This window comes from Coturnix japonica, chromosome 4 (genome assembly GCF_054131305.1).
Source record: "Coturnix japonica strain WE chromosome 4, WE-NBRP24, whole genome shotgun sequence".
Classification (NCBI taxonomy): domain Eukaryota; kingdom Metazoa; phylum Chordata; class Aves; order Galliformes; family Phasianidae; genus Coturnix; species Coturnix japonica.
Window position 1 is genome coordinate 59312816 of NC_140666.1, and position 27180 is coordinate 59339995.

The 27180-nt window shown below is 35.5% G+C and overlaps 1 protein-coding gene across 25 annotated transcripts in view; it reads left to right on the forward strand.

Annotated features, from left to right (window-relative positions):
• The window catches only part of CAMK2D (calcium/calmodulin dependent protein kinase II delta), a 145904-nt gene that overhangs the window by 111078 nt on the left and 7646 nt on the right, over positions 1 to 27180 (forward strand). For 4 of the 25 annotated variants that reach the window (XM_085547033.1, XM_085547034.1, XM_015861971.3 and 1 more), the window contains exons 13-18: positions 1040 to 1077; positions 6920 to 6979; positions 8656 to 8697; positions 11285 to 11333; positions 26319 to 26394; positions 26989 to 27083. In XM_085547033.1, the coding sequence (XP_085403159.1) occupies positions 1040 to 1077; positions 6920 to 6979; positions 8656 to 8697; positions 11285 to 11333; positions 26319 to 26394; positions 26989 to 27083 (360 nt within the window). Of the gene's footprint in view, positions 1 to 1039; positions 1078 to 2573; positions 2607 to 6919; positions 6980 to 8655; positions 8698 to 11284; positions 11334 to 26318; positions 26395 to 26988; positions 27084 to 27180 lie in introns of all 25 variants that reach the window. The other 21 variants (XM_085547045.1, XM_085547046.1, XM_032444320.2 and 18 more) reach the window with 9 other exon arrangements.

Sequence of the window (27180 nt, forward strand, 5' to 3'; positions counted from 1 at the left end):
AAGTACACAAATTAACTTCAGCTTTAAGCCGGATAACTCATTAACTTCAAAATCCTCAACTCATTTGAACAGCCTCAGTCTAGCAAGATCCAATCATTTCTTTCTGTTTGTTCAGTTCTTGTTTTATTTTGTTTTGTTTTTAAGAGATACCTATAATGATGGGAGCTCATGCCAGCTCTGCCTCCTTTTAGACATGCTGGATTGCTAATGGGAGATTTTCCAAAATGACTCCTTAGTGAAACTGTGTATGTAGAAGTTTCAGTAGCAGTTTCAACATAAGCTTTGATGTACCTTCTGATAGGAAAATTGGGTCATAAACAATAGTAATATTGTTATAATACTTGAATTTGGTAGATCTTTAATCATGCTTTTCTGCTGCAAATGCTTTCAGGTTCTGGACTGTGGTTTCATTTCTTGCATGTTAGCCCTCCCAGTTTAGTAAATTGGAATAATTTGGCCAGACTCTTGCTGCCACTTGAAGTGATAGAACTTAAATATTGACAAACCTTTGAATAAAGTCATGTTTTGTCATCAGTCCATGCCACTAGCAGGTTGTTCTTTCGTATGCGTGACTTCTCAGACACATGAGGAACTGATGCTTTATGGTGGAAAAATCCCAGTGAACCAAAGCCAAATTTAATGAGAAGTTCTCTTTTCATTAAATAAAATAGACAGTAATGTCCCTCTCTATGCTCTTAAATTATTCTGTTGATGTGATATAGGGTACTTTTGTGGCACTCTCAAATTAATACCAGATGCAACTGTTTTCCCTGTTTGCCACCCAGAAAAGTACCTAACAACTGGGTTTAAATGCAGTTAACCAGCAGCTATAATCAGTGGAAGAAGAAATGTATTATAATCTGAATTTTTTGTAGTTTAATTATTTTCAGCATTTATTTCCTATACTCAGAACAACAAAAGGAGGAAATAAAAACTGCAAATGTATCTGCAGCTGGGAGGCAAATGGGGATTTGCTACAACAGCTGATTGACCTCCATAGTAACCATCTGACACTGAAATTACTTGTCTCGTTTTACAGCAGCCAAGAGTTTACTGAAAAAGCCAGATGGAGTTAAGGTAGGTTAAATGCATGCTGTAAAATATGTATTCTTAATCATCGCCTATCTGTAATTTCTGCTGGTTCTTGGAATCAAATGTTGTTATTTATTTTCACTATTTGATGTTGACATTATTTAAGTTAGTAGATTAAAATTAAGAAACAAAATAAAAAAATATTTGAAAAACAAAAATTATAATATGTGGGAAACAGAAAGCTGCTGGAGAAAATACTTTTATTGATATTTCAGGGAAGGATGATTGTGTGACTCATTGCTAATAACTAGCTTGCAAATTTAATTGATGGTTTGGTGGTGGGTATGTTAGTTTCCAAGGTATAAGTGCTTACCGATAGCTCTGTCGTCTCCATGTTTCCCCTTGACTTTTCATTAGATTCCTTGGAAGACCAAAGGTTTACTGGTTTTCTTGGCTCCATATGAGGTGTTTTCTGCCAGATGTACTTGCTATATTTGGCAGAACTGGAGGGGTTTACTGTCTCAACAGATCAGCTCATCTTGATGAACAGATCTTGCTAAGAAGGGAACATTTTGGCAGCTTTCATACACGATTTAGAGCTCCTTTCTCATGTCACCAGATCCTGCAGGAGGAGAGATGCTCCACAAATGCTGGAAAAATACTTTGAAAAACTGACAGGAAAAAAAAAAACAACAAAACACTCAGCAATGAAATCTATTTTATTTCTTTTCTTGGAGAGCTCCTGAAGACTAAAATAAGTGCCTCAGGCTTTCAATATGATGCAAAAGAAATTATTCCCTTCTCAATGTATTTTCTCAGGAGTGTGTCTTTGACCTGAATTTTAATGTATTATTCAGTATTAACTTTTTCCCTGAACAAAGCGCTGTATACTTAAATAATGGATTCACAGTAAATTTGATCCTTTTCTCCCAAATACTTACACTTTTCCTATCAAATAAGCCTGACTGACTTAAAATGAAGTGAGTACACTATGATTTCAGTGCTTCTCGCTGACAAGTAGATATCTTACTTATCTGGAGAAGCACACGTTTAGTACTATTCTGTCATTTCTGTGGAAAATCCTTAATATGTATCACTGTGGAATATATAAATTTTATGTACTTCAGCTGAACAGCTTTTCTTTTTTAAATATCATTCCTCCTACAGGTCTATAATGGTATTATTCTATCTCATTTTTTAATTATAATACTACAAACAATTGTTGCCAAAATTTTGCCTAAATTACACTTGATACTTTGGTTTTCAGCACAATTTGTACCTACTGTTTGCCTGCATGGTCATGTGGAGCAAAGGGAGTAAAGTTACATCTGGGGAAGTCTTATTTTTGTCATTTATTTTTCTGAGGTACTATATTCTCCATAGCATTTTTCTACTCCTTCCTGCAGCTTAAGCTGTCTTTTCCTATTTAAAAAAATAAAAGAAAAAGAAAAAAAGAAATATACTGTACGCCGTGCATTGATACTTTAAATCCAACCAGTCACATTTTCTTCTTTTCCTTTCTCTCTGACTGGTCAATTCAGAAAAGGAAGTCCAGTTCGAGTGTTCAGATGATGGTGAGGATCTTTATCTGACAGATTTTTCCTCCGGTGAAACATTCACACCTAGAAATCAAGCAGTTGCACTTAGTTTTGTTAACGTACTTCGAGAAGCTGCAAGACTTTACAGTACAACATTGTGAATTTTAAGCCTGCAGTTGCTATATGCCATCCACACTGAATTGTTCTGCAGTTTATTCAAGCAAGATATTTATTTACATATTTACTTGTTTTACCTGGGGACATGAAAACAAACAGAAAGTAGATGTAACATTGGCCAATGCAGCTATCCTTAGTAAATAAAAATGGTAACAGAATAGCAATCCCATAATAGTCTTTCATTAATTTTTAAAATCTCCTTTAATTTAAAGCTAATAGTATTAATTATATAACTCAAACTACATTGTTCTGCACAGTGAACCTCTTTAATAACTGTAGGTCAGGATGCCATACTAATTGCTTAGGAGTCAAAAAACAGTTTCACAGCCCTTCTGTACTACAGTCTCCCAACTAACTTCTTCACGGCTCATAGTTTTGTCACAAGACATCCCAGCTGGCAGTCAGTCTCTCTTCTTTCTCCTCAGCCTACTCTATAGCCATGGATTCATTTGGCCTCTGCAATTGCGCACAACCTGTTGTATTCCTGTTTGTTATGGTTTTGAATCTGAATTTTGCAAGGTTTGTGATCATCTACTGTGATATCCCAGGCATCTTGTGCTGCTGCCACAGGTAGAAATAAGGCAAATGCTCCTCATCCACACTTTTCACTGGAATGTGCAACTCTCCTTGAAAAGCAAAAAGTGCTGATCTGGTCTTAGCAGGCATGCAGTTATGTAGATAAATAGTCTGTTCTTTGGGTGAGTGAAGAGTTTCAGTGACAGAGAATCAGTGGTAACAAGTGACCAAATAAGAGTTACTGAAATGTGCAGTGACGATATTTCTAGTATCCCAAATGTGAAGTGTTTTATCTTTTCATGACACCAGTACCATTTGAAAGATTAAGCCCCAAGCTGCAGATCTTGTTTCTGAAAATATTTCTGTAACATTTTGACAAAAGATGCATAATTATTCTGCAGTCATGATCAGCTGTTGGCATATTTATGAATGTCCAGCCTACACCGCGATCAGACCTAAAAGGGTGGCACTTGACAAATGATGCGCTAGTTTTCCTTCTTCACAACAAATAAAAGATAGCCACTTGAATATAATTGAACTTTTCATAGAAAAATCTTTTAATCCTTTTGAAAACATTTCCTTTCCTGTTAAAATGAGTGCAAAATGTGCAGTGTGTGTTAATAGATGAACAAATAAGCAAAAATGTATATTCTATGGGAGAGAAAGTATTAGGCTGGTTGCTGTTTTCTCTCTAAGTTTCAAAGTTCTGTGTATCCAGAATAATTAATTTTTAGTCATTGTCTCTTTCTGCTGTTGATAATGAATTCTCTATTCTTCTATGTTTTAAGACGTTCTGAATATATTTCCTGCAGTTTTCAGCAGTAGCTGTAATGGATATTGTTTATTTTTATAGGACTTTCATCAAGGGAGTATGGACCCAAGCCTGCTCTCCTTACTCAGGCAAAATTGGAATTGGGATTTGATTAACCCGTTTTCATTATATATTCAACAGCAAGCATTCATTTGGCACATCACTTTTTATTTTATTTTATTTTATTTTATTTTATTTTATTTTATTTTATTTTATTTTATTTTATTTTATTTTATTTTATTTTATTTTATTTTATTTTATTTTATTTTATTTTATTTTATTTTATTTTTATTAAGCTACTACTGAATAGGACTGTATGAAATCTGGTGAAATTATTTCTTTTCTCTTGTTTTTGTTTTTACTTTGTGTGCATCCGTGCCTTTGGTTAAGTGCTTCTGGTTCGTAGTCTTTTAAAGACTATGCTGTTGCCAAATAAGAACTGTTAATTATACAACTTAATTTGCAATTTTTCTCTTTGTTTTAAAAGATCAGTATGCCATCAAGCAGTGTGCTATGTATACTCACTATTCCATAATTTTCCTGTAGAGAACTTTCATTTATTGAAGTAGTGGGGTATTTTTTTTAAGGTTTTTCCTGAGTAAGGAGTTCAGGTTTTACCAGTCTCACAGCCCCATGAATATCTAGACAAGTTAATAGTGTATGAAATACTCAATGATATGTATCTCTTCCCTGTGAGTGAAATTATGCACCAAGATATTTTTCTCTCCCTGTCTTGAGTTCAGACACCCCCGCAACTTATAGCTGAAATGTCACTGGAAGTTTGTAAGACTGAATAGGTAAATGAAACTTACTTGGCAATAACTAAGCTATGTTGGAACATAAAGTAAACACCTGGAGATCAATAATGACTTAGATTTTTTCTTAATGACAGTTTCTGTAGAAAGACCATTACATAAGAAAAATGAATTGGTTGCTTGTCCCTCTACTGTAAAGCAGTGTGAACTTTGATTTTAAATTAATGAAAATTATTTTTGTCCTGTATGGGCCCTATCACAAAGATTATTAAATTACATGTAGTATCAAAACAACATTCCCTAGCATTAACTAACTAGGCTATTTTACATTCTTCAAAGTCAGTCTTTGTTATGGCAAGGAAATTTGCAGTCTTCCATTAGGTAATGCAAATCCTGCTGACATTTCTATAATCTAGACATGTCCAATGTGAGACTTCAGTTTTGCAGCAGGCATAATTTATACTATCAATAAATCATCTGCCATACCTGTACCAAAGTGAAATAATGGTCAAAAACTGTTGAGGATATTAATAGATTTTAGTGAATTTTGCCAGCAGTGCTAACTTGCAGTGGCTTGAATTGGCACAGACAGAAGCACTGCGCTACCCTGCACTGCTGAGAAGCTGAGTACTTCATCTGAGGCTACTGAATCACTGGGAAGTTTAAATTAAAGATCAGATGTTATAGCTCTCTTTATTCAGCCCTATTCTAGGACTTCCTCTTTTTTTATGCTTTTTTCATGTATTTTACTTAGCACATCTTCATTTGCTAATTGGTTTTAGAAAGAAAACCATTTTTTTTCTTCTTTTGGAAGAAAAAATACCTTAGAATTTTACTAGAGCTTTTTCTTTAAAATGAAGTTAATTATACAACAATTCATTAAGGAAACAATTATGTACTTTTATTTCTTTGTTTTGCACATTTATTATTAAGCACTATGATTAAAAGGCTCAGTGGATATTACTTGGATTTAAGTCTTTCGAGACTCTTTGTTTGTACACCGAAGTCTGCATGCTGCTTTGGACTGCTCTTGTTAAAATTAGACATGATGGAAGCATACATGAAAATTTTTCCTAACAACTGTGAAAGAAAAGGTGACATATTTCAAACTAATTTTACATATAATTAAATCTTGCTTTCTAGTGCATGTAAAATGTGGCTTGGTACATGATTTTCAGTATTTCTGTTCTCTTCATACCATGATATTTATGAAAGCTGAATTTTTAAAAAATGGATTTAAAGAATCGGATAACTTTACAATTACTGCTAACATGGCTGGAAATATATAAATAAAAGTTGAAAGTCTTGTAAAGGTGATACGGCATTAAGCTGAAGAATTAGCATGATGACCTAGATGTAAGTTAAGCAGATCTGCAGTGATTTGTAGCTTAAGACTACAAATACCGTAGTGTGATATCTTACATTTCAGTTTGTGGTACCAAAATTCAGAAGCTGCTGTTGAGTCACTGCAGGAAACTTGAATTGACAAAGATCATGGCTGACAAATATGTTGTATAAAATGGCACCCAAATAAGTTAATGGGACACTAGTCTCTTCCCAGCATCAGTCATATTTATTCAGATTTCTTCCCACAAGACGATAGAAATAATCTATAGATGTCTGAAGATCTATGAAGAATTAAATATTATTTATGGTAGTGATTAGTAATTAAGAAAGAAAAAGTAAAGTAGAGCACAGTTATTTCATTCCGTTGCATGATGTGAAGTCATAATGGCAAATTAGTACTCTTCTCAAACCCATATTAATTCTTTTCTTGTCTTGTTTTTAACTGCTATTTCTGTTCTTTTTAAGTGTCGCAGACAAAATCTTCTATACCGTATACAGATCTTCATGTAGTGCATCTGAAAAATCATAGCTAATTTTTGGAGGGGTTGCAGCTAGCTATAAGACCTATTGCTAGTGTTCTTTCAAGTTCATAAGTTCATCTTTCTGTGATTCTTTATTTCCATATCTATATCTATATATAGATATCTATATCTGTATATAGATGTTCTATACAGAGAGATATAGATACGATGTCTACCAAGAGTTCTAAGGCCTGTCTGTTTCTATTTTCTGCATACCTACAGATAAACAACAAAACGAACGTGGTAACCAGCCCCAAGGAAAATATTCCTACCCCTGCGCTGGTATACCTGGAATCTTCCTTCTCATGCTATCTTGAAGTTTTTGACTGTCTTCTGTTTGTTCTTCTTTTTTTTTTTTTTTTTTTGCTTCTTCATGCATTTACCCTGCTTGCTTTCTAAGAACAGGTTTTGAAAAATCCTTTTGTTTGAATTACAGTGCTTATTTTTTGTGTGTATGAGGAAGTCCATTGTTGCAGCGTGTTTATTAATAGAAAACATTATGTGGAAGCTGGATGCAATCGCTGTAGCATTTGTAACTGTAGCTGAATTTTTTGCATGCTGTGCCAGAAAGTGAGTAGAATGCGCTTTTATGTTGCTCTTAACATTTTGCTTGATGATTGTTTGAATCTTTTTAATGCTAACCTTCTGCCAAAAATATATATGTATATTTTCTCTGCTTTTGCCTTAGTATAAGTACTGATGTCAAGGACAGTAACAGGGTTATTGCTAGGCAACCATAAACTAGACCTTATTCAGATTTTCATTCCATATTTCCTGAGACTCAGCAGGACTTTGCAAGTCTTCCCTGGAATCTAGAGGCATGTAATCCTAAACTTGTTAGATTATTTCTCTTGCATTTAAATCTGCAGAGACATTACTCATTAATAAGCACTGCTAGGAAAATATTACTAATCAGTGCTGTTCATAACAGTTTCTATTGCAAGCTCCTGTTTCTTAGGCATGCACATGTCACAAGGGTCACAGATGCAAGTGTTTTGATGTATGGGGAGCTAATTTAGTGAGGTTTCCCATATGCTTGCGTACATCACTGTGGAAACATGAAAAATTCACACATGTTGATAATAGATTTTTCATCTTCAATTTTTTTGTGCCCCTAGAACTGAAGCATATGTTGCTAAGTAATTTTAAGGGCCAGTTAAGAGGTTTCATACATGAATAGGTACCTACATGTCTGTAGGTTTTCAGACATTGCCACATACTGTGGTCCACACATAAAGTATGCTGGCCAGCTGCTGTTTCAAACATTATTTAATCTTTTATTATTATTATTATTATTATTATTATTATTATTATTATTATTATTATTATTATTATTATTATTATTATTATTTAAGAGAAAAAGATTTGGGGAAATTTTACATGAAAGTGATGCAAAGATCTCTTTCTTTTACTCTGTGCAGCTCCATCTGGGCAGCAATTGGTAACAATTGGTACATTTTCCTAAACACTGTAGTGTTTGGAGCTACTTGGCTCCTACAGTCTTTATCAGTCCATCTGTATTTTTATTTATCGCTGTTGTGTTAATACTTACACAAGCAAACATGTTTGAAGTAAAGAGGTCATGTCTGGCCTGATTTAGACAAGAAGAGGAGCAAAGCATTTAGTGTGACCTTGTGGGGAAAAAAAAAAGGGGGGGGGGGGGGGAAGGCGGGGGAAGCCTCTGCAGGTCTCAGGAGCTTCAAAGCCCTGCTTGCATTGGTCATGAATAAGGTCTCTGCATGCTGCTGCATTAGGTGAGATGGTCTTTTTTTGCTGGCTTGCTGCTGAGGAAGTCTATATTAGACGCATCCAGTTTCATCCTCTGGCAACAGTTAACAGTTGTTTTAGCTCTTGTCTCTGTTCAGCATTTCTGAGCTGGCTCTTCTTGCATCCCTCACACTAATGAGAATGTGTTTACCAATGAGAACTCTTTTTCTCTTTATTTTGTTCTTGCTTAGGAGCCCCAAACTACAGTTATCCACAACCCTGATGGAAATAAGGTATTCAGAAAGAATCAGCTCCATCTTGATTGTTCAAATCCCACAGTTCATTCACTGTTCCACAGCAGAATAGGGTTTTCCAGGAATTTATTGAAGAAAGTCTCATTCCTGCATTTATTACATCCAGTGTCTCTTGAGCCTTTCATCTGTTTCCATCTGCTGCATGTGTTCTGCTGGTTGCTTCACTTCTGAAACTCACGGGGGGAGTCAGTAGCAATTGGCAGAGCTCTGCAGCCAGGCTCAGGGAGTGTTATGTGCTACTTATTTCTGATGAAAATTCTCCATTCTAAGTTAAGAGGAAAAAAGAAAAAAAAAAAAGAACGTTGTTCTCAGAGTGTTGTGAGATTATACCGACAGGTTTCATGTGCAGTTGTCACCTTAGATAAAGATATAATTTCAGTTCATCCCATCTGTTTTTTCTCAGCATGCCTATATATCATGTTGTGACGTGCCTTTTGTGTAGGTCTTTGTTTTCTTCCATAACATCATTGAGCAGTTTCAAAACAAATTAACATGTCAAGTGACAAAGAGGTCTTAATTTTTATTCATTTTTTTCCTTCCTGCTGCTTTCTTTCTTTTGTGCGTGTGTGTGTATTGTGGCGTTCGTGTTTGGGAGCTGATTCCTAAAACATGTTGTTTTTTCTTGTTTTGTTTTTGTTTTGTTTCTGTTTTTCTTTTTTTGTTTTTCCATGCATGGACTTGAAAAGGGCCAGGAAATATCATCATTTGCACATAGCATATGTATCTAGGGTTCTTGCAAAGAACTTACTCTTCGACAAAAATTTCACTGTTTACAGTGTTGACATAAAGAATTGTCATTTCATCCACCTAGTCTAACTACTTGTGATTTCTTTATGAGAGAAGGATTGAATCTGAGTGAAGAAATAACGCATGCAGACATTTTCGAGCATGACAGTGCTGATGGTGTGTATTGTGCTTGTATACTCCGTTCCTTTGTGAACCTCTGTAGAACTTCGAGCTTTTATTTTCATGTTACTGCTTTTTCAGTTCCCCAAGTTTTAACTCAAAGACAACAAATAGCCTGTGTTTGAATTCTAATCTAAGCTTTTTTGCTGAAGTCCACTAAAGACCAGAAGGAAACAAAATATTGGCGTGACTACATCTACTTGTCTTTATTATATAATCATAGCAATTAAAATACTTAATGTCCCAAAATGTCACAGCAGATAAGCAAACTTAATTCGGAGAGTTTCTCCTAAATTTTTGTGAAAGTCTGTTCATTATAGTATGGCAACTGGAGTGGATGCTTCAATATTACAGGCTACATCTGCCGTCTGAGCTTGTGCATGGTGTTCATAGCTTGTACTTGTGTGGGGTTTTTGTTTACTCATCAGTATCTAATACTTGAAGTGAAAGAGCATGATACATCTGTGTAGAGTGAAATGTCTAACACCAGCTAGTACCAGAAAAGCATGGTGACTTGTTCGATTTTGTTTGCGTGTGAATTGATTCGTGTAGTTTTATTTATGGATGCACATACATTTTGTTTTTCAAGGTCTAAGTAATTCATTAACTGTTGGAATGTTCTGTCTTCTCAGCCTTGTGAGGAGCTAGCAAATAAAGGGCACTGTCAAATTTTCTTTTGAATGATTTTACAATTAAGTAATTAAGAGTTATGTACAATTCCATCTCTGGTGTCCATCTTTCAATATAAAATTGCCCAGTTAATCCCTTTTGCTGTTGAGCTGTGAATTAAAAGAAGAAAGAAATACTGATTCTACTTTAAAAAAGTGTGTGTAGATTATTTAAAAAATAACTTTAAAAACTATCATGCTTTCTAAGAATATTTGCCTCTTAGATTTGACAAAGCCCTGTTGAATTCACCTATATTATTTCATGTTTCTTGTAATTCGTTAAAGATTGAGGTGCAGCATTCTTGCCGTTTTAACAGTGTGGAGGTTTCAATTAAAGCTAACTGATAAATGAGTCGTTTCTCTGAATGGCTGCTTTAAAGATTCTTCATTTTGTCAAAGTTGTTATGGTAAATTTACCAATTCTCTATCTCCTTTGATTTTTTTTCAATCACAAACACAATATAAAAATGACAGAAATACCCAGTTTTCTTAAAATCACTCTCAGACTTTGTTTTAATGTACATTGTATATGTCTTGTGAGTGGAAAAACAATTTTGATATGCATCATGAAGAAGTCTGCATACTTAAAAACTGGAACAAAATTACCTTACATAGTTGGTTAATCTCTGGTTAATCAGTTAAAATGGCAAGCTTCCCTCTTACTTGGCTGAGGTAATTCATCTAACATTTCAGAAGGATATTGTGCAGCTGGATGTTAAAGAAAAAAACACATTTCCTTTACATTCCTGTGAAGTAAATGCACGAGACAGCAGGAAATGTATTTACTATGCTCCCTTTTGTAGTCAAAGACAATGTTTGACATCAGTTTAAGGTGAAATTGTCTCAATTGGTGTGTGACCATTTGTCTGTGAACTACATCCCATTCTGCTTCCAGGCTTTGCATGATATCTGTAACTAACTGTAATTTTCAAAGGCTCACAAATAAGTCTTGGCTTCTTTTATACATTCTGCTTATATTTACTTCTTAACAGGAGTCCACAGAGAGTTCCAATACAACCATTGAAGATGAAGATGTGAAAGGTATGATTTTTTAAGCTTGAAATGTTTGAAGCACTAACGTGAGTTATGTGAATGTACTAATGTACTTCATTAGGTTATTAAACACAGAACTTCTAGTGAAACATGAGAGAAAATACTATTTTTCATTTTTAAATGAAATTATCTTTACATTCTTCTTTACTTCTGACATGTTTCAAACATATCATTAGGTTTTCAGTTCCCCAAATGTTATCTGACTGGGCATTTTGAAATGAAGAATGTGTAATTAATTCTTATTAGCTAAGGTAGTGATTATAGTAGCAGTAGTAGTAGATGAAGAATGTAACATGCATTTTTAACTTGCATTTGGTTTGGGTATTTAATTTCTGTAGATTTTTTTTTTTCTGAGGTCATTATTTGAATTTTTATTCTGTTCAGATGCCAGTGTTTATTCATATTCCTCTTTTGTTCTGGCCATTCAGTTATTTTTATCTTCTTTTACTCTTCAAATAAGGAAAACCAACAACTTTTCTATATAATTCAACTTTTCTATATAATTAACTCTGTAACTTCACAGAAATTGTTGGGGTTTTTTTGGTTGTTTTGTTTGTGCTTTTTTTGCATTAAATATTATATCGTGTCATTGCTCATTTTAATAACATTTTCTTTTCAAACTAGATATTGGGTTTGTGTTTCACTGGTTCACAGGAATGATTGTTTTTCAGCCTCTAAGAAAAAAGTTACACATAAAAGTGAAGTACAAGACAGTGGTGGTAGTAAAAAGAAAAGGTAGGGAATAGAAAAGAGAAATCTTTAATCATTATAGTGTGGGGATTGCTTAATGTTTTAAGCTGTGTAATGCCCTTAGGAATCCTTGTTAATGTGGATTAGCAAGTTGCACCTTAAAACGCAGGCTTGAATCTATGTAAGTGCTTCATTTGTCTCAGGAGAGTATGAGAGCATTTATAGAATTTATAAGAGATCCAGACATGAAGTATTTAGAGCTGTATCAAAAATGTCCAGTACTCAATTTCTGGCTTGTAGTACAGGTGCTACCCGTGGATCATAAGGAAATACCATTATTGCCAGGTTAATACACTGCTAGCATACTGTTTTAGGACTCAGTGATGTCTGCTAATCAAATATTAAACAAGGAATACAATATACGATAATTTATTCATTGAGAGACAGCACTGTCTGAGTGACAGCTCAAATGAGTATCATTTACATGGCAAACACTGTGTGTGCTTCATGTTGTAAGTAAATAATTTCTTTGGTTATTCAGGAAATGATACATTGACACTTTAGAAAGGCTAGCAGATTGGAATTTCACTCGCCTTACACGTGCTATCAAATAATATCCGGGCTTCATATAGCATATATTTTATTATGCGGAGTGTATCCTTGTGTTTCGAATATTTCAGAAGAATCAATAACAGAAAAGAAATTTAAAGAATTCATGGAGGTACAAGTGCACTATTCTATTACTGCAAAGGTTGTGTACCAGAGAGTCAGGAATAGCAGCATTATAAGTGCTAATCCCTTCCATGTGCCCTGTAAGGGAAGAGCAAGATGCTATGTCCTGGGCAAAACTTATTCTCCTTCCAGAATTTAATTATGTATTTAATAACTTGTTTTTTTCTCTTTCTGGTATGCTCAGGAAAAAAAAGAAAAAAAAAAAAAAAAAAAGATATTTTGTGTGTCCTTATTGCTCCCTTAGTTATCTTCCACTAATGAGTATGAGGAAATGTACAGTGGCAAAGAAGTAAGTCTATATTCTGTACAGACTTACACATTAGACCTGTTTTATATTTCTGAGGGCTTCTGCACAAATATAAGACCAATAAACAAACCTAGAAATATTCATTAGAGAAACACGAAAGGACAACCTCTCTAGATGACAGAATGTGTGCTGCAGGATGTTTAGTAGCTTTTTTCAAAAAGTAATAAGAGTTTTGAAGACAGAAATTCAAACAGTAGGATCCTGGATAGTTGCAATATACTATTTATGAAGAGGCTAATAAAATGAAAACTTAGATCATTAAACTTGGATTATTAAAGCTGTGTTCAGAATATCTGCTATTGGTTGCTGATTTCTTCCAGGATATCTTAAGATCACACACACAAAAAAAAGGACTTGCAGTGTATGAGAATAGTATTCACACGTTCTTTGGTACCAACAAAAAAGTTTGCATAGCCTTTTGTTGTATTGGCTGAGCAACAGCCAAGAGTACAGCAGGATAAGAAAAGCAGTTATTTGTAGTTATTTCAGAAACCTCCTTTGCAGTAATATTTGGCTTTGTAGATTTTGCAGGTTTCACTTACTCATGAAATTCTAAAGAATGATCGCAAGTATAAATTTTGATTTTTAGGCTTTCAGTTGTCAAATTCCTTTTCCAATGCATGAAGTTTTTACTTATTTTTGCTTCAATCGCAGGAAAAATACATGCAGAGATATTAGAAACTGCAGTTATCTATTAGCTGTTATTTCAGCATAGGTCAGATACATATCATTGGGATGCTTTCACTGTGTAAGTAATGAAAAGCCTATGTTTTAAATTTATTTCTTGACTTTCACATTCACTCACTTTACTGCTCTGTTGTTACTCTTTGGTGGAAAATATTAGTTGATTGTTAGAAAACTGAAGAGTGTCTTCAGAATTGTGACATTTGCAAATCCTTATATATCATTTTATGGATTAGTTGTTTAAAATGTGTTTTTTATACTTATTTTATTGGCATATAAAGAATTATCTTTTTCATGTCACTAGTTCATCTGCCTTATAAAATGAAATGAGTGGCTCTGAACATTACTTTAGTATCCAAAATAAGATAAATACCATTTGCATTGATGGTGGGGAAGAGGTGTAACAAAATATATGAAGTATAGTGTGCAGTATCGAAAGTGAAGGTTTTATTTTATAGTGTATGTGGAATTTGTTGGTCATTTACATCATGGCAGCTTGCAGAGGAGAGCACAGCAAGCCTATATCAGCTTACTCTCTTGCTTCTGCTGCTACTCTTCAAACTGCTTTGGGAAATGCTGAAGAGCTCAGCTGGTGTATAAGTTAGTATCTGCAGTGTCACGCACTGATATCAATTTATCAGCTTTGGCATAGTTGATGATGGCATTCTTTTGGTGGATGTATTTTTGTCCACCACTTCTAGCAGTGTGATGAAAACTGTGTATTCAACCTTTTCATTTAAGTTTCACACAGGTTTTCTTTCAAATGATATTGAGCATCTTCACGTCTGTACCTTTTTCTTATATATGTATTTACATCTTTAGAAACAAAACATTTATTTTACTGGAAACGGTATTTGGCAAGTATTGGTGAGTTTTAATAAATTCCAGGAGGTTCTGCATGAGCATGAAAAAAAGCTTCTTCACAGTGAGGGTGACAGAACACTGAAATGGGCTGCCCAGAGTGGTATGAGGTCTCCCTTTCTGGAGATGTTCAAGACACTCCAGAACATGTTTCTGTGTGACCTGATGTAGGTGTTCATGCTCCAGCAGGAGGACTGGACTGAATGATCTTTCGAGGTCCCTTCCAATCCCTGACATTTTATCATTCTGTGAATTTGTAATTTGAGTCTGAGATTACTTAAATTTATAGTTCAGATCCCTTATTTGTGTTTATATGCATGACAGTAATTCTTAAAATAAGGATAGGATTGGGCAGAAAAAGCATATTGAATATTGGGCCATAGTCAGCGTTTTCTTTCAGGTTTTCTTGAGGGATATCTGCTTCCTGTGTTAATGAGACTGGAATCCTTTGCCTGCATCTTTTTGATAATAGATTGATATGTTTTTTTCAGTAGTGCTGTAGAATACCCTCATTACTTTTGCCAGCAATGCTTGCAGACTTATGCAGGGCTGAGCTGTTTAATTTATCTTGGTCAGGAAATGTAGATTTGCCTTGGTATTATTTTGCTGCTATTGGTGAATTCATGGAAATAACTTGTACAATAGATGATTTCCAGTGGGCAGAATTGCTGAGGAATAGAGCACTTGCAGATTAGATAAATTCTGTCTAATCTATGCCACTTGATAAATCTAGAAGGTACATACCTTGAAAACATTAACCACTTAGAAATATTTAATTTCATATATTTTGCTAGTTTATTTCATTTTAGACCTCTTCTGTGCATGTGTGTTTGCATCTTTGTATTGTTTTTTAACCAGGGAAATAAGAGAATGTAAACTACTTGGAACATGCTTTTATGAGTAAAACCTTTAAAATTCTAATTATTATTATTATTATTTAAGCTCTTTCATACCCTGTATATCCCAGTTCTGAACAGAAGGCTAAATCTGTGCTGGCATCTGAACAGACTTACATCTACAACCTTTACTGTTGTTCTTTGAAACCCTCACTTCCTCCTAGAAGTGCATCTTAAACATTGTTTGTGTGCTCAAAAGTTTTATGAGTTCTTGTTTCATGTAATTAAATTATTCCTGCTTTTTTTTTTTTTTTTTTTTTTTCCTTGGTCTTCTCTTTTCCTTTACATCTACTTGACCCTCATGCAGCTCTCAGAAAGGAGGGTGACATGGAGAATTTATATTCCACTCACCACCACTCTTCTTCCACTGCTTCTTCATCTCAGTGGTCACCATCCTTGCCATGCCCCAGCGGCCTCTCCTGCTGCCAGTGTCTGATGAGGATTCTGATCACACTCTACCTCTTCATCTTTGTTTGTTCATATGTTGTGTTTCTTTCCATCAATTCAGCGGGCAAGTCCACGAAAAATAAAAACTCACAGAGTCATTCATTTGAGTCTGAGTTCTCCCACTCCACTCCTTCCTCTTCACTGTGTAAGTTGAGAGTCATCTTTTCAGATGAACTCTTTTGTCTCTCCTTCTGTTCCCTCCCACATCAACTGAGAGTAGCACAAAAAAAAATTATTTTTTGTGATGTATCCAATCCAGGAATGATCGTTTCTTTGGACTTACAGAAGTGAATTGTTATTTTTTTTAACCAATTCATTTCAATTTTTAACTAATTTTTATTATTCGAGAAAAGAAGTTACTATAGTAACGATCTTAATAGATATTCATTTCAGAAAATTATATGTTGCAGAGATTATCTTCTCTGCAGATTCACCATAGAGATGTTACTCTTCAACTCTGGCATGAATTCTGGATGGGATCTCAAATTAATTAATTGCCTATTACGTTTATGAATGCCACAAAGTTACTTTCTTTAGCATCAATGTTGATAAGACAAACTTTAAGCTCTGGGACAGTTATTAAATTAACGACATTAATCCATGGCAATGGAAACATTTCGTGGTCTTCTTAAGAAGAGATCTGTGATGATTTGCGACCAGTGAGCTGTTAAGGAAATCTTTAGAGTTTGAACAGTTTAAACAGGAGAGGAAATGGTACAATATTAGTTGATTACACACTGGTAGAACAGAAGAGGGTAGAACAGCCTGGGTAGACGAATTCCCCATTTTTAGCAAGGAAGTAACTTAGAAGTTGAAATGGGCAATGATTTCCTAAGAATATACACTCTGCTTGCCAGATTCTGATCTTATATATTGTGAGGATAATAGGAATTGACATGTGCACTTGTAAAGGTGAGGTCAAATTGGATCCTTTAGAAGACAAGCTGTATGTAATTGACCTGATCTTCATTTTTCACGAGTGGGATTTTAACTAAGTGCTACTAATGTAAGTAAGGGAGGAGTCAGTTCCAGAGATGAGGAGACTTGTGGCGTGAGGAGACTCTTTGTTGTCCCCCGCTAGGTGTAAAAAATGTCCAGTTTAATATGATTTTAAAAGTGGCCATAAATGGTTCTCTGTCATATTTGAAAAGATGTGGCCATCAGTTGTTGTTGACTGGAAAAGGGAAACATCTCCCCCATTTTTAAGAAAAACAGAAAGGGAGGCCTGGGGAACTACAGGGCAGTTGAACTCTTGTTTTGTGACAGCACAGCAGTAAGAAAGTGGGAACTGCAATAGACTAAAGTGTTAGCTGTGTGTATTACAGAACAGAATTTATTTTGTATTTGTTGTAAAGTAGCAATTATAATTGCATGCATATAAGTGTGGAATAGAAAAATATTGATTTCTTAGCTGGTAAACTTGGTAGATTTTCATCTTGCTATTACAGGCATCAGAAAGAGATTAGATAAATCTGGTGTGCTGAGGAAAGAGTGTCATCTAGGTGAAAGTAAATCCTGGAAAATAATACATTTCAATACTTGAAGCATTTATGAATATAATTTTAAAGGTAACATAGTTTTCATATAAGTAAAATAAGCAAATGTTACATTTCATAGCATAATTGAGGATTATTATTATTATTAATAGCACAACACATTACTTTTAAAACTTATTAAAATATTGAAAAGGAAGGAAATAGTCAACAGTGTTCATCAGTTCTCTTTCCATTTAAAAAAAAAATTGGGAAAGCAAAAGATTTCTGTCTCTATCTGCTGAGTAATTAGGGGAAAGTACAATTTAAGTAAAAATGTTGACAGTGGCAAAGTTTATTAATGTCTCAGTAATGAGGTCTTCAAACAGAATGATTTTTTGAGACAGCAGCCAGATTCCACTATTAATTTAATGTGCTGTGAAACTAGTGCAATATCTTGTAACTACAGTGGCCATAATACAGCTTTGTTCTGAGACTGTAGATGGTTTGATATTGGGGAAGAAAAAAAAAAAAAAAAGGCATTTGCCAACATATGCCACAGTGTGAGAACATTAGAGAACAGTGTGCCACATTAGAGAACGTATTTATAAATGATTCGGTTCACGTAGATAAAAGGAAACTATTTATTGCATCTGACAAGTTTAACATCACTGTTTGATGATTCATTTGTTTTATTTGTCAGCATAATAAAATGGCATCACTAGGATGATTTTTCAGAAATCTGCCTAAATATCTAATGAATTAGTTTTTCATTAGGCAAGCAGTAGACTTGCAGGGCTTTGGAGTGGTAAAGGGAAGTCAGTAACCTTAAAAAGCCTTGCAAGCCATCCACTCGTGATAAACTGTTGAATCAGAGTGAATCATTGAAATCAGCAGGCACTAGGAAGGAGTCGTCATCTTGTGAGTAACATCTCAAATATTTTATTCAGAATTGTTTTAAATATTTTGAGCTACAAGAGGTGAGCTAAAGGAGGAACTTTGATCTTATGTGGGCTACTTTTTGATGAAGTTCTTGAAAGATAAAGCTCCTAAATGCATGCTGTGGCTATATAGGATCTGGATGTATTTCATGTAGATCTAAGGTTCAATTTGTCATTATTTCATGCAGAGCATTCACTTTTTTTCTTCATAGAAATAAGCTTCTTGGCTTTTTTGGGGTGCAATAAATTACAATGGAAATTATCAGCAAATAGTTTTCTAATGTTAATTTGGAAAGAATGATTTTTTTAAAAAACATTTTATGTCATTTGTACTCTTCTCTGCTTCTGAGATAACAGTTAATGATATGAAGTTGAGCAATATCTGGTGCATCCACACAGCTGAAGTTCAGTATACAACATGGATTAAATTGGTAGTCTCTTCCTCTTTTTGCAAATTGTGGTTATTTTCAGAGTATATCATCGTATTAGTAGCTGCATATTTTCCTCAGATTGATCTTTGTTGGAACTGTTCTGGTGAGAAATTGTTAGGTCCCCTATACTGTGCTGTGCAGTTTTATCAGGCCAATGTCACCTTGATAAGGACTAAAGTTATTAATATAATTATTAATTATAAAAGATTATCCCAGCAATGTAGTTGAGTGGGGTACAAAAATACATCTTAGAAACAGATAACACATTTGAGGTTAACATACATTCCACGCTGTGGAAATAATTTTAGTCGATGTTAGAAGATATTTATTCTCTTTTGTTCTTTTCCTTTTATTTGATCTTTTTATAACTGTTCTTTCTAATATTTTGCCTGAACTGCCTTTGTATTAGTCATAGACCTACTCACTTGACAAAACGGGTCATATTTTTTTGGGTTGCCAAAGCCTTATGACTGTAGCATCCCTCCAAGAGTGAAGGTTACATTTAGCAAGTAGGTCCAATGTCATATGTCCAGTAAGTTTACTTCACCTGTATTCTGAGCAAAAACTCTAAAAGCTACCAACCTTTCCACAGAAGCTTTCCATTTTATAAAAACTTTCTGCTATCCTGTGCAACCTTTTGCATGTCTAGGTTTTGGGAAAGTGTCTCTGCACCCTTTGAGTTCTTTTTTCACTTCTTAGTTTTTTTAAAAACACTGAATTGGAATTTATTTTTTCTAAGTAGTTCTTCATTTACCGATATATTTTATGTCATAGAAAACCATTGCCATGTTCTCAGACATTATAGTGAGGTTCATCTGTAATTTTTCACTCAGCTGTTACCACGTGCCTTAGAAAAAGAAGCTGAAACAGTTAACAGAATTTCACTGTGATTTTTGAATGTTATTATATCTTGGTATTTTTGTTATTTGTAAGACAAACTCTCGCATGCCTTAAGACTATAAGGCATGATGGTATTGTAAAGAGAGAATAATTAAGCAGTTTTAGTGTTAAAAGTAGCAGTTTAAACCATGGTTGTTGCAACTGAAATAATGTTAGTATATTTTTAATTAAAACATAAAAACCAGAGCAACAAAAACATAAAACCTGCGGGATATTTCACCGACCCTGCTTTTATGAAACAAATGCATCAATGTTTAGTTCAGTGAAAGCGGTTGCAATTCTCAGTGAGTTTTCAAGGTCTTCAGCAGAGATTTTTGATGAAATATTACTCTTCTTATGCTTCATCCTTGAAAATAACTGTTCACAAATGTACATACTGCCAAAAAATGACAGGAATGAGTTGTGATTGTGAAGTGAGAGATATTTTTCTCTATTAAGATAGGTCTTAAGAAATCCTAGTAAAGAGACATGACCGACCAAACTTTGCTTCAAGGTGAATGTCTCATTGCAACTCTGTACATTCTATCTGAAAATTTGCAGGTGGTGTATTTACATTGCATTACAAATACGCAAAAAAAAAAAATTGTTTTTTTTTTTTTTTAAATCTTTAAATGTATTCTCATATTATTATATCAAAATGGAAAGTAAGAGTGCATATGTTTCCCTGTTTGCAAGACTGTTTAGCCAAAGCATCAAAATACATGAAGTTATTAGCTTTAACTTGAGCTTGCCATAATTTGTTTCATTTCAGATGCTTTTGTTCTTTGAATCATAGCACAGATTCAAGATTTTCATCTTGAAGACACATTGTTTAAATCATTCAAGTAAACAGTCAAGTCCACCAAAAGTGATACAACTGTGAGCCACTTTTAATGTTCACATTCTTGCACAAATTTTCCTTTTGATTTCATAACGGACTTGATTTCATTTTACAAATTTCATTTTCAAATTTCATTTACAAATCATGAAGTATTTTTAGTGTTTTACTCCAAAAACCACTTTTAGAAAAGTATGTGATGCCCCCTTAATCAGCATCTATACTTTTAAGGAACTCCTGGAATGGGTGTTGATTCAGCCTCTTGGAATCTATGTAATTTATGGCTTTTATGACAGTTTGCAAGATGTTGCCCATTTTCAATGCTTTTGCAAATTTTATTTTATTTTATTTTATTTTTTTTAATGCAGTGATATTTCATCAGTCATGAGTTGCTGGCAACAATCACATTGTCTTCTGGTTAATTTTATTGCCCCTCTTCATTTTTACCAACCATCACTAGGATGCCATCAGTAGCTATACCAGATGCATTGACAAAGTTTAAAGAAAATTACTCTAATGTATTTTTTTATTGCTTCAAACAAATCAAGAGATTTAGTGGTGACTTTCAGTGGCACCAATGATACCGTTTCCTCAGTGACATTATATTCATTATCAGTACCTCTAATGAAAATGGCAACTTGGGCTGTATCAGTATCAGTACTTCCATCTATCACCAAAGCAAAAGATTTGAAATTAGCAGTTTTACTCTCCAAATTTCTTTCAGTAGATTTCCTGTTTCTTCAGTTTGCCTGGCTATAGCCTTGTGAGACAAATGGTTTCTAGAAAGATTCTTTTCTTATGAGGACACGTTGCATCTGCCATGCTTTCCACACATTGCTTAATAAACTCACCATCAGTAAATGGTTTTGATTTTTTTGCAATCCCATTAGTTACCATGCAACTGGCTTTATAATAGAGGCCGTTTAACTTTTTTTTTTTTTTTTTAAGATTATATTGAGGTCACAGACTTCTTCAGCTCTGCTGTTTTGTCTTTATGAAGCATTCCTTGAGATTCATCAAATTTGGCAGTATGTTTCTGCATATAATGTCTTTTCAAATTGTAATCTTTGAAAACTGACATGATTTCCTTGCAAATTAAACATAGTGCCATGTTAGTTGTCTTGACAAAAAAGTACTCATCTGTACCTTTTTCATTGAACCCTGCTCCTTCATTCATGATTTTTCCTTTTTTGGGATCTGTTTTCTTTTGAGATTCCATTAGGCAAGTTCAAATATTACTATTGGCAATCACTGCGTTTTTCTCAACAAGGGGGAGTGCATGACACATGTAATACACATGGGGTTTGTTGTGACTATGTGCTGCTGCTGCAAGAGGAAGAGTCAGCACTGCTCTGTGCCTTCCCCATGTCCTGGGGCTGGGCAGGGCTGCTTGGCAGGGCAAAGCTACTGCCATGATGGTGTGGCAGGAGGGGATGGGCTGCAGTATGAGCTGTGCTGGGCTACAGATTGGACATGGTTGCCTTTGTGCTTTCCAGCCTCCATCCAGTTGTCTGCCCATGGTATTCCAAATCTTTTCTGGCCTTTTTGTATGCTTTTACTTTTTTCCTTCCACATTAAACTTCTGCCTTGTAGATAGTGTCACTCCAAAAGTAGTGCGTCCTATTCATTTCCACAGAATCAACAACAAATAGAATCATAGAATCAAGGTTGGAAAAGACCTCTAAGGTCATCCAGTCCAACCATCCACCTGTACACCAATATTTCCTGCTAAACAATGTTCCTCAGGCAGCCCATCCCAGCGCCTGACCACTTTCTCAGAGAAGTGTTTCTTAATGTCCAACCTCAACCTCTCTTGGCAAAACTTGAGGCCGTTCCCTCTAGTCCTTTAGTTAGTTACATGGAGAATAGGCCAATTCCCTCCTCAACATGACTTCCCTTCAGGCAGTTATATAAAGCAATAAGGTCACTGCTGAGTCTTCTCCTCTCCAGCCTGAACATTCCCAACTTTCTCAGTCACTCATAAGATTTGTGCTCCAGACCCCTCACCAGTGTAGTTGCCCTTCTCGGGGCATGCCCTGGGCCTCAGTGTCTTTCTTGTAGTGAGGGGCCTGGAACTGTGTACAGTATTTGAGGTGCAGCCTCACGAGGGCTGATACAAAGAGGACAGTAACACTTTTAAAAAGCAAATTCTCAGCTACAGAATGTTAATTTTCAGTATAGTCCCCACCTTTAGCTATGCATTCTTGCCAGCAATTAACAGGTGCCTGCATTCTGCTCATACAAACCTGCATGGTCATCCGGAACGTGGCATGTCTTTCACATAGCTGTCATTAGTGCTGAAAAGCACCATGCACTGCTTAACTGTGCTCAGATCCACTGTTTGTCCTCCAGAAATGTTTAGCAAGCGTTAATGAATGTCAGTGGGTGCCGTTTTTTCCTCATGTAGGGATTCAGAACACAGCTTTGCTTTATAAACACTTCCACATAAGACACCATTCTGTCTGACTACCCCCTGCTGCCATCTGTCACACAGCAAGAAAATGTAATGGGATATTGGTGGGAAGGTTCATCCTGTACTGCCATACAACCAGCATCTACTTCTGATGTTGTGGGCCAACATCAAAAATAGGAGGCATTAATTCTGGAGCTGTCATTTTGCTTTTCTTTGGCTGCATAATGTAGATATGTAATTGCCTGTGTGTCACAGTGAAAGGAAAGAGCAGCTTAGTTGCTTTCACATATGGAATTTCATGTGGTGGTTGGAATTTTATACAAAGCTTGATAGATGACTTGGTATGCAGATGGCTTGGCAAAGTCGTTCTGTTCCTGACAGTCCCCATTGTGAACTTCAGTGTTTTCCACAAGTACTGGAAGAACTGATGCTAGTGCTGGAGTCAGACAGTAGTTGATTTGAGTCAGTGATACTGCATTTAATTTCATTTGCCAATGTGTAGATTTTGTGTATCAGTCAGCAGTCAGTTCTACTAACTGTTAGTGCTGCCCAGAGAAACTGGAACCATATTCTATATCAGTAGGTGGCTCCTATCAGAAAGCTTCATAAAAACACATGTCCCAGTGAAATTTGAGAGAAAAAAAAAAAAAAAATCAGAAAAAAATCAGTTTGGCGATGTTCAGTTTTTTCATTTCCCTTTTCTTCAGTTTAATGTCAAATGCAATCTTCTAATGTAGTATCAAATCAGAAGTATTATTTAAAATAAAACATTTTGAACAGTTTTCTTACTTCTGATCTTTTCATTTAGTTATATGCAGCTGAGAGATACCATCCAAAACTTGTGATTTCCTCCCTGCATGATCTCTGTGCAGTCTGCCTTTCTACCCTTTTTGCCAGCTTTTCTGAACACTGCACCATTGTTTCTCACACAATTATCCTACCACTTGGCTTGTGCCATGCAGTGTCCACAGTTTCTTCTCGTGTTATTTAACCATATGACAATAGAGCCATTGCTGATCTACAGTCAAAAGATCTCCTCATTAAAATTCTTTGTTGTTTCCAGAGAATTCATGAAAAATAAGGCAATTTGTATGCTAAATATTCTTACCCAGCATGCTGTCTGGTAATAAAAACCTACACATTGTCCATTGCCTCTTTCCTTTCTGGTTTCTTTTTGGTGCTTTCTATCTGATGACAGTAGATGTGCATTTGAATTTGGAATGGTGGAGCAAAAAAGAAAGAGATTCTTCAAACACCTCAATTCCAGTTCTTGCAGTACAGCACTGGAGATTTACGTTCTACCTGTGTTTCCCAGCATTCTTTTCAAAGGATATTAACTTTGTCAGTACTGTAGTATTAACATTCTGAGCGTATTGATGTGTGTGAATTGTCTAGTCCGTGTGTAAAAGAGTACGAGAACATTACGGCTCTTGCTTCTACAAGAGCGTTACTGAAGCCTAATTGCCTGCATTTTTATTTTAATTCAAGCTTGATCTTCCAAATAGATATTCTGAGATTTAATAAGGAGTTGAACCTATGCTAAATCTCCCTTCCATCCTTTACCCATTAAACTCAAACTGTATTTGAGCTGTATTTGAACTTTATCAATATAAGGTTGAAGTTTTCAGTTTACAGATGCACAGTAAAAATATAAACCTCAGTTCCTCTAGAAAGAAAAAAAAGTCATTTTTCAAAGTGATATCTATGAGGTTTGCCATCTGAAAGTCTCAGTAATTTGCCATTGTAGTAACTGGTGAGAGTGATAATTCATGTACCACTGTGCAGGATTTTTTTTTCTCTTACTTTGCACTGCTATAAAATAAAGAAGCTGTGCATCTAGGAATGTCTGTTGCATTCAAGACATCTTCTTAATAGTACTTTACTCCTAATGCTTTATGCTTTAAGAACAGCTGAGGTTTCTTGTTTACTGCAAGTTGATTAGTCAACAATGTGTCTGGGCAGCAAAAAGGTTGTGTCAAGCCCAGCATTGACACTGTGTGATTGTACACAAGGGATTGTCCTGCTCTGCTCTGTGCTGGTATGGCCTCGTCTCCAGTGCTGTGTGCAGTTTGGGTGCTACAATGTAAGAACAACATAAAACTATTAAAGAACATCTTAAGGAGGACTTTGAAGGTGTTGAAGGGTCTGGAGGGGAAGACGTATGAGGAGCAGCTGCGGTACCTCAGTTTGTTTGGCTCAAAGCAGAGCAGGCTCAGGGAAGGTCTCATGGCAGCTGCAGCTCCTCACAGAGAACAGAGGGGCAGCAGTGATCTCTGCTCTCTGTGACAGTGACAGGGCCCAAGGGAGCGGCGTGGAGCTGTGTCAGGAGGCTTGGATGTTAGGAAAAGGTTCTTCACCAGAGAGTGGTGGGCATAGAACAGGTTGCATGGAGCGGTTGGCACAGCCTCAAGCCGCTGGAGCTTAAGGAGCATTTGGACAGTGCTCTCAGATATAGGGTTTGGATTTCGGGTGGTGCTGCATTGGAGCCAAGAGTTGGATGTGGTGATCCTCATTGGGTCCTTTCCAACTCCAGATATTCTATAATTCTATTTCTTGATTAGTGGATCAAAGAAAAAACATTTCACATACTTTTGCCTTAGAAATACAGGCATTTGTTTTTGAGTATTAATTCTAGAAAATTAGTGCTCTGCTCATTGTTTTTGATGTTCTCTTACTCCGTTACCATTTATCATTTATTAGTATTAGGTAGTAGTTGTGCTTCAATAGTCCCAAGTGATCTGATTGTGGTTTATGTAAAATAGATGCTAAGCATTTTACACGCAAAGGATAATCATAGAAGTCAGAGTTGAGACACACTGTGTTGTAATTAGAACTGTGTGGGTGGGTGTAAATTATATGTAATCCATGAGCTTTGTACCATGGAATCTTAATTATATGCTTAGAGCCAAAATTCCTCTTCGGCCAAATGTGTACATTTAAGGAAAGCAAACACCAAGTGCTAGGAAAAGAAATTCAGAATAGTATTATACACATAGCAGCTAAAGGTCCCATCTGCATATGAAGCATTAGAGCATCACTTGTGAAACAATCACCAGCTCCCTTTAGTTCACAGGAAAGAATTGGGCTTTGGGAAATTTGGGTTCTATTTTGCTCTGCTTTTCAAGCAGCAAACCCTTCAGTACAGGGAAGAGGATTAGATCCATGATAGGAACGTGAATTGATTTTGATGTGTTTAATTTCTTCAATAGTGCTGGAGCATAAATAGTGTAAAGCAGTAACATAATGTCCATTGGTCACAGACAAGGAAGAGAAAAAGAGGTTGTATTATCTGAGGAGTGACAAAATACCTTTGTTATAGCTGTTGTTCTGACAGCCTTTCAGCTGTCACTGTTTTTATAGTTGTATTTGTATTTCTTTCCAGCTCGCAAGCAGGAGATTATCAAGGTTACTGAGCAGTTGATTGAAGCTATCAACAATGGGGACTTCGAAGCTTACACGTAAGTACTCATTCTGTAGAGAGCTAGGTAAGTGGATGTGTTCCAGACATTTCAAAATGCATGTGTAAATGAGCGTGTAAGAATGTGTTTATTTGTATCTGTGTATTGCTGAAGACCATTCTCAGATAACCTCAAGAAACATAGTTTTGATTGCTAGTTTGTCCTAGCTTTACAGTAACCTGGATGCCAATTTCAGTGGAGGTGCTATGTAACTCTGACGTACCTCTATGCTGATGGAATGCACAGTGGCCTGAGTGTGTGAAAGTGAAGTCGTGATTTTGATTCAGAATTCAGAAAACAGGCAGTTTTCAGAGCCAAAAGTTAAAACTAGTCCTTATACAATTGTCTTAGAGCCATCTTTGACAGACTTGGTTTCTGTCAAAGAATGACTGATGTGAGATTTCGTATCCCTGGGATAAACGGTCAGATGTACTTATTTAGGTAAAACCAGTTAGTGCTCCCCATTTAATTTCTGTTCTTTTCTACTGTGATATCATAGGTAAGTAATAATTCCAGTGGGAATAAAGAAAGTTTTTTCCAGCATTGTGCTGCATAACTACATGTGATTGTTACTGAATTTCCTCTTTTCTACAGAAAAATCTGTGATCCAGGCCTTACATCCTTTGAACCTGAAGCTTTGGGTAATCTAGTAGAAGGGATGGACTTTCATCGGTTTTACTTTGAAAATGGTAAACATTCCTTTTCTATCCCTGTGTGCATTCATCTGTTTCTTATAAGTGTGTTTCTCCTGTCCAACCAGCATTTTAGTTTGGGAGTTAATTGATG